The sequence below is a fragment of the Notolepis coatsorum genome (assembly GCF_963971535.1).
Source record: "Notolepis coatsorum genome assembly, chromosome: 7".
Classification (NCBI taxonomy): Eukaryota; Metazoa; Chordata; class Actinopteri; order Aulopiformes; family Paralepididae; genus Notolepis; species Notolepis coatsorum.
In genome coordinates this window covers 103,648,075-103,668,069 of record NC_140171.1, presented here as the reverse complement: position 1 = coordinate 103,668,069, position 19,995 = coordinate 103,648,075, and the positions used below count along the sequence as shown (strand labels likewise).

At 44.5% G+C, this 19,995-nt stretch overlaps 1 protein-coding gene across 1 annotated transcript in view; it reads right to left on the bottom strand.

Moving 5' to 3' along the window:
• Window positions 1-19,697, bottom strand: part of slx4 (SLX4 structure-specific endonuclease subunit homolog) — a 34,525-nt gene extending 14,828 nt beyond the window's left edge. The window contains exons 1-8 of the mRNA XM_084319113.1: window positions 19,027-19,697; window positions 16,444-16,654; window positions 14,876-15,088; window positions 9,014-9,234; window positions 8,218-8,513; window positions 7,368-7,611; window positions 5,400-5,548; window positions 4,942-5,088 (exon numbers count right to left, since the gene is read on the bottom strand). Coding sequence (XP_084175239.1) covers window positions 4,942-5,088; window positions 5,400-5,548; window positions 7,368-7,611; window positions 8,218-8,513; window positions 9,014-9,234; window positions 14,876-15,088; window positions 16,444-16,654; window positions 19,027-19,525 — 1,980 coding nt within the window. The 5' untranslated portion in view covers window positions 19,526-19,697. The remainder of the gene's footprint in view (window positions 1-4,941; window positions 5,089-5,399; window positions 5,549-7,367; window positions 7,612-8,217; window positions 8,514-9,013; window positions 9,235-14,875; window positions 15,089-16,443; window positions 16,655-19,026) is intronic.
• Window positions 19,698-19,995: the final 298 nt, after the last annotated feature.

The window sequence follows — 19,995 nt, the reverse complement described above, 5'->3', positions numbered from 1 at the left end:
AAGACCACTACGCTCTGCATCTTCTAACTACACACCCTCAAGACCCCTACGCTCTGCAACTTCTAACTACACACCCTCAAGACCCCTACGCTCTGCAACTTCTAACTACACACCCTCAAGACCCCTACGCTCTGCATCTTCTAACTACACACCCTCAAGACCACTACGCTCTGCATCTTCTAACTACAGTACACACCCTCAAGACCCCTACGCTCTGCATCTTCTGGCCACCTCAGACCCACTCCTATCTGAGCTCCAGGAGGGTCAGCAAAGTGAAGCAGGCTATTCTCGGTCCTCGCTCCACAATGGTGGAACGAACTTACCACCAGTCATGGAAAGCTGAAACCTGGCCTATTTTCCGCCGCCAACTAAAAAACACTTCAAACTATATCTATTATTTATTATCTTTTACCATTATGCACTTTGCTACTAAGGAATCTACCTTGCCTATATTACTACCTACTATGCTCGGATGTCTATACAACTATGCACTCAAGACTGTAGCACCCAAGTTTCAACACTGTTTGACAAACAATATTACTGACCCTTAGCTGCCAGAGTTGTACCCTTCCTGCTGACTTGTTGTACAGAACTTGTAAGTTGTGTTGGATAAAATAGTCAGCTAAATGACTAAATGTAAATATAAACAGTGTTAGAGATCTCTGGAAACATGTGTTCTGAAGATGGCTACGTTTTAAAATGCACACAAAAAGTTAATCGAAATCAGGAAGTGGAAAATTCTTCTGATATTCTTCAAATACCAATACAGCAGTACGTGTTTCCCCTAGGATTTTTTTCAGGGTGGGTGGTAGGCCCCCAAAACTACTAGTGTTTTCGCGGGGCGCGCATGTCACGGATACGTGGTGTCAACAGTGTCGTCATAGACGCGCGCAGTAAGGCGGTTGTTAGTATCGGTGCATTTTCTACACGGAGCTGAAATTAAACGATTGCACATAGATTAGGTAAATAAATATTAACAAGGTGATTGATTGAATGAAAATTTTATTAACAGATTGCAGAATGGGTACAATACAGTACGGCTCAATACACACAATTGTTAACACATCCACCGCCAAAAACGGCTTACGACGGGTTTCAAGGTCATGCGAATTCCGCCATTCCACGGCGTACAACGTTATTGTGATCATATTTCATTTTTTCGCCATGGTATTCATAATTCCCTCACCCAGCCTCGGCTGAGACAGTGGGACTCGGCACAACCGTGCAACGCTTCAATACCGCCACCTGGTGGATGATCGGGCAAGTTACAACCGGAAATGGATCTCTGGTGATCTCCGTGCATCTGGGAAATGCGTCCGGCAGTCACATATTGTTGCGGGACTCTAGACACACATCCGTGTATATGGATCGCTGCCATAACTCAATAATCGATATGATTTGGCCGTTTATTGCGCCATACAAACCGGAAATGGATCTAGTCGATCGATGTCAAATAAGTGGGATCTTTTTTCTCCAGTCTCATCGGCGAACGGTAAGAGGACAGTAACGTTACTTTCAGCGTGATTGTTTATTATTATTAATGCAAACCGCTCTGATCAATATATCACCCATACTACATAAAGCATTTACTGACGATAGGGCGGCTACGTGGCGTAGTGGGCAAGGCGCTCGCCACGAAATCTGGAGACGCTGGGCTTGCCTGTTCGAGCCCAGCGCTCCACATTTGCCTTCAGTTTAGCTGGTCGTCCGTACTAATACACATTGGCCGTATTAGGGGGTGGGAAACTGATGGGTGGGGATCAGGCGTTGTGGACAGCGACTCCTACAGGTCGGTTGGTGCGCCTGCGCAGTAGAATCAGGAAGTGTCGGGGGCAGCGTGAGCCTCCCACGTGTTACTCCTCGCCACTGAGAGATCGAGCTGCGCAGGTGAAAAGATGCGACTGCTGTTACCTCAAGTACCGGAGGGGACTTGTGCTATGTATGACTTAGTCCACATTGCAGCCGGCTTGTGGGAGGCAAGAAACAGCGTTCGTGACAGGGGAGGGTTGAATTGGATGATACGAAATTGGGATGGGAGAAAATATAGAAAATGGGAGAAAAAGTGGATAAAAAAAAAAAAAAAAACATTTACTGACGATCACGGAATTATAAACGACCCCCCCCCCTTTCATCCGCGCATGATGAGTCGTAACGTTTAGGATCGTATTCAGTTGGATTTTTTTATATAGCGTGTATCTCGAATAAACTGCAATCGATAATCTATATATTATGCGTTTAGGCATATAACTAGCGTTCTAGGAATTACTGCAGAAAATGATAAAAACATACTTATATTCTAGACCAGGGAGGGGCAACTGGCGGCCCGCGGGCCGCATGCGGCCCTCACCGACGTTCCATGCGGCCCCAGGCCAAAAAAAAATAATTATAATATTTTTTTATTTTTTTTATTTTTATTTTTTTTATTTTTTTATTTTTTTTGTATTGTATTCGACTACGAAGAGTTGGCAGTCGACTATGGCTCCTTTCGATCGATTAGTCGACTATTTGACTAATAGGGGTCAGCCCTAGTGTGGACATATGAAACGCTGTTGAAAGTGCCGTGCAGCAATATGGGGGTTTTAATAAACTGTCGGCTGTTGTTACCGATGGAGCACCGGCAATGAAAGGAAAACGCACAGGATTCGCCGGGCTTCTAAGGCAGAGTGGCGTTGAGTGTCCAATGCTGCACTGCATTATACATCAGGTAAGTTCGCTAACATAATTCCCATCTATTGTGGGTCAATAATAATGACCAATGCGAGTCGAGTGTAGTAAAATTATATGCGAGAGTCGTTAAATCGTTTTTCTTTCTTGCTGTCTTGTCGCACAGAACTTGTAAGTCGCTTTGGATAAAAGCGTCAGCTAAATGACTAAATGTAAATGTAAATGTACAGGAGCGACATTGAAACACTGCAAATGCAATTCAATGATCGGTTTGAAGATTTCAACGGCATGCAGTCACGGATAGCGCTGTTTGCCGGCCCCCTCACCGCTACGGTGTCAGAGCAGCCCCCACCGTTGCAGCTTGAACTGTGCGAGCTACAGTCAGATCCTTTTTTTCAAGCAAAGAGAAATGAGAGGGGAATTTCATTTTGGAAACTGCTACCTGAGCCCCGCTTCCCACTCCTCAGGGACTTTGCCCTCTCTATGGCCAGTATGTTTGGGAGCACATACATATGTGAGAGCAATTTCTCAAACATGAAGCACATCAAGTCAAAGGAGAGAAACAGGCTGTTGGATGAAACATTATTTCATCTGATGCAGATTGCATGCACAAACATTGAAGTTGACATTCCTGCTATTGTGCGCCAACAAGAGAGACCACAAGTGTCTCATTAAAGACAGGGGGGGAGGAGATGATGAAGAGGTGTAGAGGGGGGGGGGGAAGGAGATGATGAAGAGGTGTAGAGAGGGGGGAAGAGATGATGAAGAGGTGTAGAGAGGGGGGGAGATGATGGAGAGGTGTAGAGAGGGGACCATTATTATTATTATTATTATTATTATAACCATTATTGACCCACTGTGGGGCGAGGGTGAATGTCATGCCAGTTTGATAAAGGGTCAATGGGAGGCATGTAGTATTGCACTTTACTTTACTTGCACTTTACTTGTTTACTTTTGTAGTGTTCAGATAACACTAATAACACAAACACAAAGCAGTATTCCTGCTGCATTTCACTACAACAGTAAATCAAAAGTGCAATAATAAATGATTTTGTTAAATGTATACACTTTTATCCTGCTACTAAACAAAACATTCCTGAGTGCTTCATATCCATAACATGCATTTCAGTGTTATAATGTTTTGTTTAGTAGCAGGATAAAAGTTTATACATTTAACAAAATCATTTATTATTGCACTTTTGATTTACTGTTGTAGTGAAATGCAGCAGGAATGCTGCTTTGTGTTTGTTGAGCAGTGGGCTTTAAGTTCATACATTTATTTTATTAGAAGCCTTAATTATAATTGATCATTTTTGTATATATTTGGGGTTACACAGAAATACTTTTAAATTCAGCTGTTTATAAATTCATAAAGTTGAAATTGCATTACTAAATGCATTTGAAATGGAATAAAAACAAAGTTACAACAAATTATAATTGTTTATATACCTTGTGACTATTAGGGCTATTTGAGTGATGGGGTACTACTGGCGGGACTGCCGATAAACAATGCGGCCCCCCAGATTGATTGTGGACATTTTGTGGCCCTCACCATATACAAAGTTGCCCACCCCTGTTCTAGACGGTATTTTCGTATGAATATATATCAATATATCACCCATACTACATAAAGCATTTACTGACGATCACGGAATTATAAACGACCCCCCCCCCCCCCCCCCCCCATTCATCCGCGCATGATCAGTCATAACGTTTAGGATCATGTACAGTTGAAATTTTAATATAACGTGTATCGGCAACAAATGGCAGTTGATAATCTATATGCGTTTATGCCTATAACTCACATTCTAGGAATTACTGCAGAAAACGATAAAAACATATTTATATTCTAGACGGTATTTTCGTATGAATCTATGAATGAAAAAGTATAACGTTCCTACATCCTGAACGATAGATAATCGATGTTGAATGGGCCATAGTAATGTCAATTTAGCAATACAATTTAAAAAGTTATAGCCCTGCAAAGAAGGTGAACATCTCCATAGGCTTAGAGTGGTGGCAGAGAGTGGTATAAGACGGGCAAACTGCGTGGCAGTTAATGTGTTAATGCTCAATGGATTGCAGTTCAATTGACATTCTGAATTGATGGCATTTCAGACACTACTTACATTTTGCATTGCATTTAGCAGAGATGCTCTTACCCTGTGCAACTTGCAACAAGCACAGCAGTAGACTAAGGCTGTATTCATGGGTCAGTACTTTATAACAGCATCACACACACACACACACACACCACCCAGTACTGTGTGCACTTACCATCTGTACCAGCAGAGGGCAGCGTGCGTATAGCATGAACGAATGAGTGAAGAAGACCTCTCCGCTGTCCACCTGCAGCTGGACGTCGCTGAGCTGAGGGTTGTTCACCAGACTGCTCAGGTCTGACACCAGTCTGGACAGAAACACCTGCGGAGGACAGACACCAACACAGCGCGTTGGCTCAATGCATTATGGCCGCTAGAGGGTGGAGAAACTGACAGTGTGACGTATAGAGCTGCTGGTCGCAGCTAATAAATTACAATGTAAAACTTCTATTGGTCATGAATGTTGGCAAAGATTCTCACATTTGCCACCAAATATGTTTCATAGCCGTGAGGTAGAGAAGATCAAGCTTATCAATTGAAACAATAGAAAGTTTACTATCTTCATCCGATAACGATGCTCTTACACATGAAGGATTACTATCTTCCTCTCATAAGGATGCTGTTAGCTCTTACAGATGTGTGGGCTCCCGCCTGCGTCTCTGCTCTTGGCTGGCTGCTCCTCCTGGCTGGGCTGAGTGCTGCTGGGTCTGGGAGGGAGCCACTGAGACAGAGCTCTGCCTGCAGCTCAGGTCCCTCTGGGATGAAGCCACTCAGGTTCATGTCTGGGGGAACATGGATGTAGTGGAGCTAGATGTGTGAGTATCAAACTACAGCCCTGGCTACATCCGTCCTTGGAAAAAGTATATATATATGTGACCAGGCACAGATAACAGGGTCTTGTTAAGCAAGCTTCAAATGATTATTTTCCCTTGTACAAATCGGGCGGATACTTTTCAATCTATGTCTTATTAACAAAGATGATAACACAATAGCCCGTTTTGAGCCACAGAGCTTCAAAGGTTGGCTGTTCTCTTAAGATGCATGCAGAACTACAAATACCAACTGGCCATTGCCACCTAACCCCTCCCCCACCTAACACCTTTTGCAGGTGAGGCATTCACTGGTAGGGGGTAGGTGCGCAAAAGTTACCATAGCTCAGCGTATGTATGCTGTCTCTATGTGTTCGGGAGACTCCGGTGCATAAAAACCTGATTATGATCATGTCTCTACTACTACCACAGCTGTGAGTGAATTACGTGAAGGGGAGCATTATGGCAGGAGACTTATTTTATGAAAAATAGTGAGGCGAGGGCGGAAGTGAAATTTTTTCTGAGTAAAATACCGACAAGACTAATGGAAATAAAAGACATTTCCTTTTAAACAACTTTATTCTTTCTTTGCGGCCCGGTACCAAATGATCCACAGCCAGGTACCGGTCCACGACCTGATGGTTGGGGACCTCTCCTATAGAGCAATCTCTCTATACTCCGTTATGTGCACGTTTACAGACTTGCAGAGCGTGTACCAGAGCATGTGAGCGGCGTGGAGCGGCCGAGAAATCCGCTCTTCGCTCTGGACGGCTTTAGTTCCGCTCTCATTCGCTCGTGTTGACCCCCCCCCCCCACGCCGCTCTACGCTCGCTTAGCGCTCACCTTCATTTGCGCATCAAGCGCTCCACTCAGATATGCCCGCTCAGCAGAAAAGAATTACGGGGGAAATCCGATTTTTTGGAGCTAAATTAGCTTGATTTGACCAAACTACAACAGTCTGCACCCCCTTAACAATTGTTTGTATTGAGCCGTTTGTATTGAGCCGTATTGTACCCATTCTGCAATCTGTTAAATAACGTTTTCATCCATTTATTCTACTAGCGTTACTATGCTAATGTACGCTAGCCGCAATGCTAACGTTTATAATGGCAAATCCCAATCAGGTTAGCATGTAAGCTAACAACATCAGTGCTCTTTTTGTGAGACTAAACTCTCCGCTCTTGGTGGTACATTGTGTTGATGTTGGTTTTGTTTCATCAACAAATGAGGCAGAACACACAGTGAATGTATTCTTTTTTTTATTGTACTTTGTTTCTTGCTGCAAATAAATGCTATATGTTGCTAATGGTTCACGCGAGGTAATTTAAAGATGGCGGGTTTCTGTTTTGAGCAGGAAGTGTAGTGACGCGTTCAACCCTTCTGATTGGTTGAAAATGGCCTTCATGTTTGAACTACATCGCCACCTATTGCTTTGGCATTGTAGTACATGTATATTACATCAGTTTAAACCACTGCGTGTACCCGTGATCGTGTGCACTGAGCGGCTCGGATCGGCTTGGAGTGGAGGACAGCTCTCACTCCGGAAGTCACTCTGACCCATTTTAAAACCCACTCCGCGCTCACTTCAAAATCCACCCGCTCCACTCCTCGCTCCGCTCGCGCTCGGCTCACATGCTCTGGTCTACAGGAGTATGTAGGACCAGTAGGAGTATGTCTACAGGAGTATGTAGCACCAGTAGGAGTTAGTATAGTTCATAATGATCATGGCGTCTCTTTGTGTGCTAAGAGTGTCAGGGTATGGGTGTGGTGTGTGTGCGTGAGTGTATCTGACCTTTAGAGGGCCCTGAGGTGCCGTAGCTCCACTGGGTGAGGGTCAAGCCCTCGTCAGCCAGGTCAATCAGGTCATTCAGGGTCTGGCTGCCAACAGGAAGCTGCCCGGTCCCTGGGGTGGGGGGAGGAGCAGGGGAGGCAGAGGCGAGGATGGACCTCTTGGCCACAGAGCAAGGGGTGCCTTCTCCGACAGCCGGATGCGTAGATGTGTCAGGCTTGTCCTCTGTCGCAGAGACCGGGTCGGTCTAAAAGTGTGTGTGTGTGTGTGTGTGTGTGTGGGGGGGGGGGGGGGGGGGGGGGGGGAATCAAAGGGTTGTGTGAATGTATACTCTGCTGTTAAAGATGCATGCTTGCTTCTAAAATTGGTACGATCGATTCAAATCAACTCAACAACCCATACTACTAGGAAGGTCAAACTTTCACACTTCTTCAATCGATATCTGAAATGAATATATATACTGTATATATATATATATATTTTTTTTTAACACACCTTACTGTTTTCTACTATCATCTCTTCCTACTATACTAAATATCTCTACTACTATGCACTCAACAACGCAGCCCCCAAGTTTCAGCACTGTTTGATGAACATTGTTACTCAGCTGTAAGAGTTGTACCCTTCCTGCTGACTTGTCGTACATAACTTGTAAGTCGCTTTGGATAAAAGCGTTACGCTAAATGACTAAATGTAAATGCTGTAATCAAATGGGAGCTCTGCCCACAATGCTATTTAAAAAGCAGTTTATTTAGAAAGCAGTTTCGGGCCACTTCCCAAATACTACAGCGTTGGAAACAACGGCCCCTACGAGGACAACAGGTACAACACAGCAGGCACGTCCATCGCTCACCCTCGTCGGTTCTGAAGGCACAATGAACTCGCTCAGCTCCGGTGTGTAGAACTCCGAAGGACAACCGGGACCTCCTTCTCGCAGCGCCGTCTTCTGCCAGAGGGGGGCAGCACCACTCCGGGCAGGCAGACTGCTGGGACAGCGGGTGGGGGTTGGAGGTGAGGGGGCGCGGGCGTGGATCAGGAGGGACGCTACCCGCTCCTGGAGCCTCTTCAGGGCCGTCTCCATGTCCTGGACCAGCAGCAGTGGAAGAGGGCGGGGGCCCCCCCCCTTCCTTCTCTTGCCTCGTGACTTACCTGTAAAGCAGTACGGAAAGGAGAGGACAGGGTTAAGTCAAGTCGTCTGCGTGACATCTACCTGCAAAGACCTCACCCTCTGACATTTTTTTCCGCCTAGGGTAGAAATGAACGGTTCTTTTCCTTTACCAGTCATTTTGTCCTCGATACCGCATGTGAGCTTAAAGGGAAAATTCCATTAGGAATTTTTCACCAAAGGATTTTAGGTTTTGTTCATGTTCTAATTTTCTTAAGTCAAATTTGTCACTTAAAATTCTAAATCTACTGCCTTATCAGGAGTTGAATTTCCCCAAGGGGATCAATAAAGGAATATCTTATCTTATTATTGTACATGCTATCATGCAGAGTTATATTGGTTATACGAGTTATATGAAGGTGAATAAGTAGGTATATAGAAGTATTATGCAGGTATATTCAGAAAGATATATATAATATATATATATTTTGCAAGCTTAAAAACATGTGAAGGGGGACCTTCTCCTTTTGGAAAAGAGGTCTACCTGTGCCAGGCCTCCCGGTGGGCAACGGAGCCTCCCCGTGCAGCTCCCTCTCCAGCGCAGCCACTCTCTGCCGCTCCCTCTCCTGCTCCAGCATGGAGGAGCTCAGAGCCAGGGCCACCATGGTGTCCTCGTCCGGGCGCGGGGCCTTCTTCCTGGGCTTCTTCCTCAGCGGCAGGCTGGGATTAGACACTCCCTTCCTTTTGGAACCTCCGGTCTGCACACTGAGTGAAGAGAAGAGGACAAGGGGAAATATACCAGATGGGATTTAGTTCAGATGCGAATCGAAACTAGAACGTTAAAAAAACTGAGCAATAGTGCTAATCAGTACAGCCAGGGTTGTAGTGTTAATATGTACAGAAATACAGGTATAAAGACACTATGGTAGTAAGTCATACTGGCCAGCAGCGTAACTTGTAAGAGTAGGTAAGGGATATGTACAGATATAATATCTACAGACATGCAAAAAGGATTATATAATAATATAATATAATAATATAATAATAATTGTTAGACTAGAAGTCTTTATTTGTCATGCAGTTTTTAACACACACACACACACGAGATGGGCAACCCACAGGAACACACACACACACACACACATGCACTGAGTCGCCGATGAAATGTCTCTCTGCACTTTTCCCATCCCGTTGTCCTTCCCCCCATGGGCAGCTGGGAGCAGATAGGGCGTCAACGTGAGCCGCGCCCCGGGGACCAATCCAAGTGCTCCTGTCCGTCTTCGTCAAGGACGCCACAGCGTTAGCGATCTGTTGTGCATGTTTTTCCATTGGGTTTATCTTATCGGGGGGGAAACCCTTGCGAGCACGGGGAGAACATGCAAACTCCACACAGAAAGGCCTGGGAGATACCCCACCTGAGTACCTGGCATCATGGAAACCTGGGCCCTCATTCATCAACGTGTCTTACGCACAGATTTGTGCTTACCCTGTGCGTACGATCATTTCTAAGCAAAGAGTCAACTTGAACTTGACTTTGTGCTTATGTCTACGCAAAGCTCTGAGCACACTTAGCTGACGCCCAGTGGTAGAATATATTATTACAACAAGGAAATGAGCTTATGTGCATTAGTTTCAACACTGGCGGAGCGCAGTCAGTAGCCTACACCCCGTATATTCCGATAACGCTATATAAACCATGCTGCATTCATTCTGAGAGAAAGATCTATTATTCCAAATGCTATTTATAGGGTTTTGACCATAATTACACTACTGTTGCTGTAACTGAGGGGTACAATTCCCTGACTGTATTGATAAGTATGGTATCATTAAACCACTACCGCTTTATGTACTTTAATTACTGGCCATACAGTACACGATATATGAATATGATGAACACTTCCCACAATGAAATCGGTTCCAGTCAAAGGTATTAATCAAGTATTTAATGGAGCAAAAGGTACATAGGATACTTTACATTATTCTTTGAATGCACTTGTAAGGCAAAGGAGTATGCGTAGGCAAATCAATAACGAATGTCCATTCTCTGGTTACGCAGGAGGTAATTATACAACCTGAATCTTAGGGAATTATATCTATGGTGCACTAGTAATAGCGGGAGATACTGGAAGGGGTTCCCACTGGTTGTAAGCCAGCAAGGGGGTAGAAGATCTGTCGGTAGTAGGACGTCTGGTCAACGATGACTAGGGAGACTTCAGGTACAGAAGCCGGTGCAGTAGTCTCTTGATCCACAGACGAATACAGCTTGGTTCTCTTGTAGACTGTAGCTCTACAGTGAAGAAAGCTAGGCGGCCTCAGGCTCTCTGAGCGCCGACTCGACTTGACTCCTCTCGGGGTAAATCCAACACGTGCAGGCGTCGGCGATTATCCGCTCCATAAATCATAGGACCAAAGCAAATATATTCCAGCCGCAAAGGGCTATGTAGGCGTCGGGTAGATTAATCCAGTGTACATGTCCATACGGTTCTCGCCTAGGTCTCCTCGGGTGAAAGCGCCATGCGGTCGGCCCAGCCTGGATAAGAACTCTAGCTAATACGAGAAAGCGTTAGAGATGCTGGTCACTATAGAATTCTAACCGCACGATACACTATACACAAATAGACTATTAAAGACTCAATAGAAATATGTCGCACTCGACGGTATAGCGCCAAACTCTGACAATTCAGTTACTAATTCGCACGCGGTCTCGATGCTCTATTCTGGGGCCAAACAGGCCATACTTCACCGCACGTTGTATCGTGGGTGAGGCTTCAACTTATCGGTAACATACTAAAATGAACGAAGGGTACGGAGGTAAGGGGCTTCTACATACACCTGCGCCGTATTTATACGCACAGTGCACAAATAGTGCCACTCTCATTTCTGTCGCCGTATCCCTGGGCAGGGCCGGGGCAAGTACAGACATGTCGTGTCGGTGACTTTGAACTTGGCTCCGGGGGCCGGTCCCTGGCGCCGGTGGACCGCTGTCCAATAGGAGAATGAACTATTATGGGCTGGACTAAAGGGATATTCCGTGTATATGTACAAGGAATATACAAGGGATATCAAACGATATACAAATACTATGCAATATATATCAATAAATAAATATATATATTCGGTTTAATCTGATCCTTTGTAACAGTTGCTATTTTACAATGAACTATAATGAATTACGGTTCATACAGAACTTCTGTATGAACCGTAATTCATTATAGTTCATTGTAAAATAGCAACAGTAGTGTAATTATGGTCAAAACCCTATAAATAGCATTTGGAATAATAGATCTTTCTCTCAGAATGAATGCAGCATGGTTTATATAGCGTTATCGGAATATACGGGGTGTAGTGTAGGCTACTGACTGACTGCGCTCCGCGTATCTCAACTCGTTATTATTTTGTGCACAGACCGCAGAAACACGGGAACGTTTTGATTATATTTAAAAGGCTTTACGTTAAACGAAACAAGTGGAGTTTCGAAGCTGTAAGCAGAGTCATATGAACACCCACGATATAGTGTTCTTCCCCCTTTTTACTGCATAAGAAAGAATAGAAAACGCATTGCAATGACACCAGATAGTGGACAGACTATGTATATGATGGGATTCAAGTTCGCGTTTTTGTTGATCATAGGCATGCTGTCAGAGTATGATATCTTAATCAAACATTCTAGAACATTTGTCGTCACAGATCATGTCCTAATAGAACATAGGCTATGGCATGGTCCATCGTGATATTGTGTGGACTGTTATTATTACTGTACCGGTACCACCCATTGTGACAACAGCCTTGTGAGTCCCGCACACAAACATGATGGAATTCAAGTTCATGTATTGAAAGGCAGGCTACATCATACATGCAGTGAGATTCATTGTTCTTGTATATGCTCTCGTATTATTGTTTATATAGGCTACCCAATACTGACATCAAAATAGATTGTAGTATGCCTCTAGAAATCATATGCAGCAGGTAGAAAATTGACGGAAGATCCATCGCGATTTGGAATAAAATTGAGAACTTTAATCCCTGGGTATTAATCAAACAACACGGGAAAAGGCAGTCATATTCCAGCGCGGTCTTTGTGTTTGCGCTGCCCAGGCAGCAATGGTTAATAGATATCATATCCGACATCACCGTAAGTGTACACGTCTGTCAGCCTGTCGAACGAGTTGAGTTCTAACAAAGAACATATTACATGCTGGTATGCTGATAGAGTAAACTATTATATGAATATGATATGATACAAGGTATACACTGGTCCGTCGCATACACTGGTATGCGCAAGTTACTGTTGCATAATGTAGGCTATGGCTGCTATTATATGTAATTCATATAGGCTACCTAATAGTATATGATTTTTAGAGGCATCTATTTTGTTGTCGGTAATACCGACAACAAAATAGATGCCTCTAAAAATCATATAGCCAATCGAACACAACTAATAAAGGCATTCATATTACAGCACGGTTATAATGACACACAACCAACGCCAAACAGTGGTCAACGAACGGTCTTTATTAGTATTTTGAGCTGTCCAGGCAGAATTGCAGCAATGGTCTTAGGGAGCCGTTGATATCTGACATCACCGTTTACAAGTCCGCCTTTTATTTATCCCATAAACACGCGCGTTGTGTCTTCTTGGTTTCGACAGCAGTGAAAAATCTCCGTGAAGCTTCTCAGAGTTCCGCTCGGGTCAGTCCATTATTTCACATCCCATGGGGGGTGTTTCCTCACTTTCATGACCATATATGGATAATCATGCACGAGCATTGACGGTAGAACAAAGTGGTATTCATCAACGCGGAGGAGCATAGGACCTGTGTACGCACGGTTGATGAATCCCAATATTCCTGTGCGTACACTCATTCTAAATTCTGTGCTTACGTGTGGAAATAGAACATGTTCTACGCACACGTTGATGAATGAGGGCCCTGGTCCCCAAGCGGGAATCGAACCCTGGACCTTCTTGCTGTGAGGCGACAGTGTTAACCACTACACCACCGTGCCGCCCTATGCATGCAGGTATGTACACAGATGTGGATAAATATATATGGTAAGAATTAGGTGCGAGGGATAATGGAGGTACTATCCAAGGTGGGGTCCGGGAGGGGGGGTTCGAGCTGGAGCATATGTGTGTAGGTTTTTAGATAACAGGTATTAGGGGTATATCCTATATAAGACAATTAACTAAAATGTGATTTCATTGGATGTGCACTGACAACTAATGCTTGTATATCTTATCGTGTGTTGTCATGTTTGTTTATGTGTTTGTTTAAAAAATAATAAAAAAATAAAATACAAAAAAGAATATATATATATACGGTATATACATCACTTTTCTACTGTACTATAATTGTATTGCCTGTATTTATGTCTTCTACTATTACCCTGCCCATACCTGTACCCCCCCCCCCATGCTGCTATGATGCCTGCATTTCCCAAAGGGGATTAATAAAGGAATATCTTATCTTATCATTGTTCATGCTATCATGCAGTTATACGAGTTATATGAAGGTGTATAAGTAGCTATATAGAAGGATTATATGCAGGTATATTCAGACAGATATGTAGAGAAGTATTTGCTATTGAATGTACTTAAGTATCTAAAGTAAAAGTACACATGCTATTCTACATGACATTTGTGTATCCATTGACCTCTATATGTTGCGTTAAAGTGGTATGTGGTCCAGTTATGCTGCTCTGATTACGTCATCTTCAAGTTGACAGGCTTCAAATGTGAAAGTATATAATCTTCATACATTTTTTATTTTGTATATTATTATGTTTTCTATGCAAAATAATTTTCTTCAAAGTAACCCGTACTTTTCGGACTATAAGCCGCGGCTTTTCCCCCCATTTTTCGACCCTGCGGCTTATATAACGGTGCGGCTTATATGTGACTCAACGTGACCAAACCCGAAAATGTAAAAATCTAAATATAGCTTTTTTGACTGCATTGAAATGTTATTTATCTGTTCCCTTATTTGCTAAACTTAATACAACTTGTAAATGAGTTCATTCTTGTTATTTGTCCGACAGTATTGTGTCCCAATGCTAATTACATATGGTAATTAAACATTAAAACACCTGCGGCTTATAGTCCAGTGCGGCTTATATATGTACACATCATTCAATTTAGCTGCTGCGGCTTATATTCAGGTGCGGCTTATAGTCCGAAAAGTACGGTAGTAACGGATGGGTTCAGATAAATGTAGTGGAGTAAAAAGTACAATATTTCCCTTGAAATGTAGTGGAGTAAAAGTATAAAGTTCCCTCAAATCAAAATACTCGCATAAAGTACAAGTAGCTCGAAATTGTACTTAAGTACAGTACCTCAGTAAAAATACTTAGTGACTTTCCACCACTGTAAAAACAACAACACAATGAGAGATCACTGAGAACGACTCACGGTTGGAGGGCAGCACTGTCACTCTCGGCCGTCTGTCTGTGCACAGCCTGCAGCAGGTTGGCCGGGGACACGCCCAGGTCCGAGGAGCAGCGCTTCAGATGGACCGAACGACTCTTCAGAGACTTGAACCTCTTCCCACAGATGGGGCAGTCGGGGACACCGGGGGTAGGAGGGGGAGGGGGAGGGGCGTGGCTCTCTGTTTCATCCAAACACCTGCAGCGGTACAAGGAGCATCACCACAGCAGAATTGTACCAACATCTCAATTAGCCTACAATATCTGAAATAAATAAATCAAAAGAAAACTGTCTTTTACCATTATGCACTAAGTAATCTACCTTGCCTATATTACTCTACCTACTATGCTCATGTCTATACTAGCATGCACTCAAGATTGTTTGACAAACAATATTACTGACCCTTAGCTGCCAGAGTTGTACCCTTCCTGCTGACTTGTTTTACAGAACTTGCAAGTCGCTTTGGATAAAAGAGTCAGCTAAATGACTAAATGTAAGCGTCACAAATCAAACAAGGCTGAAACTAGTCCTAAAAATGTACAAAGAATTATACACATTTTCTGCTACTCTACTACTATAATGGCAACACCCAGGTTTTGCCAGCAGTCTGCAGTGTTAAAGGAACACGCCAACATTATGGGGAATACGCTTCCCGTCTTCTCCAGAGTCAGACAACAAGATAGATACCAATTACCTCTCTGTGCTGTGCGTTCTGTAGACAGCAAGCTTGCTTAGCTTAGCACCAGGCATGCGTTCGTCATGGGACGGGGTTGCACTCCGTGCAGGGTCAGATAAGTACTCGCTATAAGTACCCACCTGGGCTACTTTGCATATCAATATAGCGCCGGTCGTCAGGTGTGTTAAATACGTTCTCAGATACATTCACACCTAACTTGTTGTGAATGACATGTGTTACATTCCATTCGTAGAGGCAATTAGGCACCGTCTGTACTCTGTAGTCTGTGCTCAAGCGAGGGGACATTTATGCGCATTCGCGGGAGCGCGCGCACGCGCCAGGAGCGCGCGTGCACGTGACGCCATTAGGTGCGTGCAACCCCAGTTGATTTCAGGAACGCACGCCTGCTTAGCACAGATTAATAGAAGCGGATACGGACCACTAGCCTAGCTTAAAACGGGAGAGGTGTTTTTGGCCAACAGTTAGATACTGTATCTATCAAGTAAGTTCAAGTTTCAAGTTGTTTTATTCGTCACGTATAAAGTACATGTACATTACAGTGAAATGCTTGGTTCTGTATGAGTCCTTGAGAATGTGCTTCATACAGTAAAAAAAAAGTAAGTAAAAGAGGAATAAGTCCCAACACTATACAAACTAAATTACAACCTAAGTACAATGAAAAAAAAATGCAGACAATGAGGTACAAACAAAAAAAGGCAAGATGCAAAATGAGGTATGGATGTAGTGCTAAGTGTCCGACTCTGGAGAAGACGGTAAGCGAATGTCCCATAATGTCGCTGTGTTCCTTTTACAGACACACACATTGGGGGTTATGTTGGATTAATTACTAAAGCCTTGGAGCGTGCTCAGTCCAGACCTGTTGAGGTGCTGGGTACGCCCCTCTGGGGTCATATGGGACAGGCTTCTATGGCAGAGCTGACAGAAAAAGAGGCCTCCATCCACCAGGTCTATGGCTCGACCCACCGCTGCCTCCTTGTCCAGCTCACGCTGTAGTCTCAGGGCCAGCGCCTCGTCACCGTCCTGCGGCTCTGCATGATGGAAGCCAGAGGTAGAGGGCTCTGGGCTGTCTGAACGCAGAGGTGGTGGAAGCAGGACAAATTAATACAAGTATTAACATTCACAATATTAAGAAGAGGTAAATGTGTCCCCCTCAATATGGCTAATATGAAAGACAACCCCCTCCTCAAGAGGTAAAAATAACAGGTCAAAACCTTTATATATCCTTCTTACCTGTAACTATATATTAACAAACAATTTCAGACACACCCCTACAGGACCATACCATCTCAACCTTGCAGACTTCAGTCAGTGGCTTCTGGCTAGCCTTGCGGAAGGTAAAGCAGCCAGTGTAGTGTAGTAGGTATTCCATTATATACCTGAATGTCGTCTTTTCCTTTACATAAATAAAAGACATTTCCACCTAAAATGTATGCATAAAAGGCACAAATTGGTGCATAAAAGTACACCAGAATGCAGGAAATGAAGTGACACCCAATTGACTATATGATGCGGGGAAAGAGAACAAGGAGTAGTCCCATAGCTTGTGTCCCATCCTGGCACAACACTGCTGCAGGTGCACTGTTTTGATTGATTGAAAACTTTATTAACAGATTGCAGAATGGGTACAATACAGTACAGCTCAATACACACAATTGTTAAGGAGATGCAGACCAGAGAAAGACTTTCGTCTTGTTTACATCAGGGTCCCCCATTTTCAATTCATCAGGACATATATGACATACATGACATACAGATAGACAGTAGTGTACTGCTACATCTATACATTTATGACATACCAGATTTGCAAATACAGTACCGTTTGTGATACAAAAAGAGTCCAGAAAAGGGAGTATATACATTTGACATAAAAACTGTACATTGGAGGAGGTTGGGTGGGGTTGGGTTGGGTAGGAGGGGGGGGGGGACACACTGTACAACTGTACAAGCAAAACTGTACATTGGAATATTGACAACCATACTAGGTTGCTCAACATAGGGGCCCCCCAGGGCTGTGTTCTGAGCCCCCTCCTCTACTCCCTGTACACACATGACTGCGTAGCACAGCGGAACAACAACACCATCATCAAATTTGCTGATGACACAGTAGTGGTGGGCCTGATCTCTGCCAACGACGAAAGGGCCTACCTGGAAGAGGTAGAGAACCTGTCACAGTGGTGTCAGGAGAACTGCCTCTCCCTGAACGTCAGCAAAACAAAAGAGATGATTGTGGACTTCAGGAGGTCGGGGGTCAAGGACTACAGCCCCCTCAGCATCGACGGGGCACCAGTTGAGAGAGTGAACAGTTTCAAGTACCTCGGAGCCCACATATCCGAGGACTTGACATGGACCACACACATTGACAGTGTTGTGAAGAAGGCACGACAACGCCTCTACTTCCTCAGGCGCCTAAGGAAGTTCCAAGTCAGTCAGAAGATCCTTAGGAACTTCTACTCATGTACAATAGAGAGCATCCTGACCGGCAACATCACCTCCTGGTTTGGGAATAGCACTGCACAAGACCGTAGCAGACTACAAAGAGTGACACGTTCAGCCGAACGCACAATTAGAGGGGGGCTTCCCACCCTCCAGAACATTTACAACAAGCGGTGCAAGGGGAAGGCTAAGAGAATTATTAAGGACTCGAGCCACCCGAACAACTGCCTCTTTGAACTGCTGCCGTCAGGCAAGCGATACCGGAGTCTTATGGCGAGCACAGAAAGACTCAGAAGGAGCTTCTATCCCCAGGCCATCAGGCTGCTAAACGAACAATAATCGCTAAACGAACAATAATCACTATGCAACAACCATCAAATGCACACAGCACACACACCCACACGCACACAAACAAACAACACACTGCAGCACCCACTCTCCACACTTTAGATCACACAAACACACTTACACTTTATATTTATTGATAAAGGATTTGCACTACAACTCGTACACCTACTGTGAATTGTACCTAAACTGCACCTCGTCCATTTATGCCTTGCACTATATAGCATTGTATATTAGTACACTGCACAGTATTGTATATTGTATGGTAACTACGTCTACGAACATTGTACATATGTCTAAACTGAACACTGTGACCTCTTTTTTTACTTCTAATTTTTACTATGTTTTTATTTCATACTTATCTCGTCATGCACAGTCTCTGGAGCGCAACAGTAAGAAGCATTTTGTACAAAAGTATTCTGTACTTCTGTATGACAACTATTAAAGAAACTTGAAACTTGAAACTTGAGGTAAATTACTGTACATTGGAGGGGGTTGGGTTAGGACATTTACAGGGGCCAGTTTCGAATTGCAGTCTCCCGTAGGTGTTCTTTGAGAGTGGTTTTGAAAGTGGGTAGTGATTCACATTCCTTTACAGCTTTGGGTAGGGCGTTCCACATTGATGTGGCATAATTGCGTGTGCTGGATGTTATGATCTCACCTCGTCCTTGTGGCCGTGGTGGTAGACATTCGTCCTTCTCAGTCCTCTTCGGGTGGTTCTTCTCGTTGTAAATTAGTTTCTGAGGACTGACTCGCTTGAACTGTTGCATTCGGAGAAGCACCTTGTCCTTGGCCCGAAGATCCCTCTTAGCGTCGCCGTTGACGTCAAGCACAGCAGCAGCATCTACGACATGATCTCCCGAGTCGTGGGCACCGCTTCCATTGACCAGCGGCGGATGCTCGGGGTCAGATTCTCTATCAGAACGACCCCCGCGGCGACCAGCAGCACCGCCGGGTGACGCGGAGACGGACCGAGTCGCGTCGACATCCTTGGAAACCTTGTCTTTCTTATTTCTCCTCTTGCTCGAATCTCCCCCGCATTTCTGAGTCGAGGGCTTGGGATCGGCCTTTCTCTGCACCCCGGTGTCGCCTGCTTTCCTTCGGACTCGTTTGAGCAGCTTAGAGCAGAGGTCTACGAAGTCCTGATCCGAGTCGTCCATGGTGCGCCGCCTCCTGCAGAAGGGTCCTGCTGGGGACCGCAGCTCTGCTAACGGTAGCAAACACGCTAAGTTAGCCAACTGCTACATCAGCATCATGTCAACAACGACGTGGTCACTTCGAATCTGTCTCCCTTTGCTAGATGCTCTCCAGCGCGCCATCGCTGTTGTCGTTTTGCAATAGATCTGCGTCACCTCGGCGGGATGTGGGTTTGTTTTCAAAGTACTCACGTTAGACCGCTTCTTTTTTGCACCTACCGGTCACGTGACGGAAACGTCTAGTTTAAAGCGTGAATACCAAACCAAGCCGCATTTCTCGGAGACGCTCTCTGATTGGCCGACGCCTGTTTCTACACTGGTTAAGCTTAGGCACTCTTCGAAGTTGGTTAAGGTCAGGGGCCTTTCTCACCATTCGGGGTCGAATCAGCGGCGGGTCGAACCAGAAAAGGGTCTGTGTCTGTGAGAGCACTATT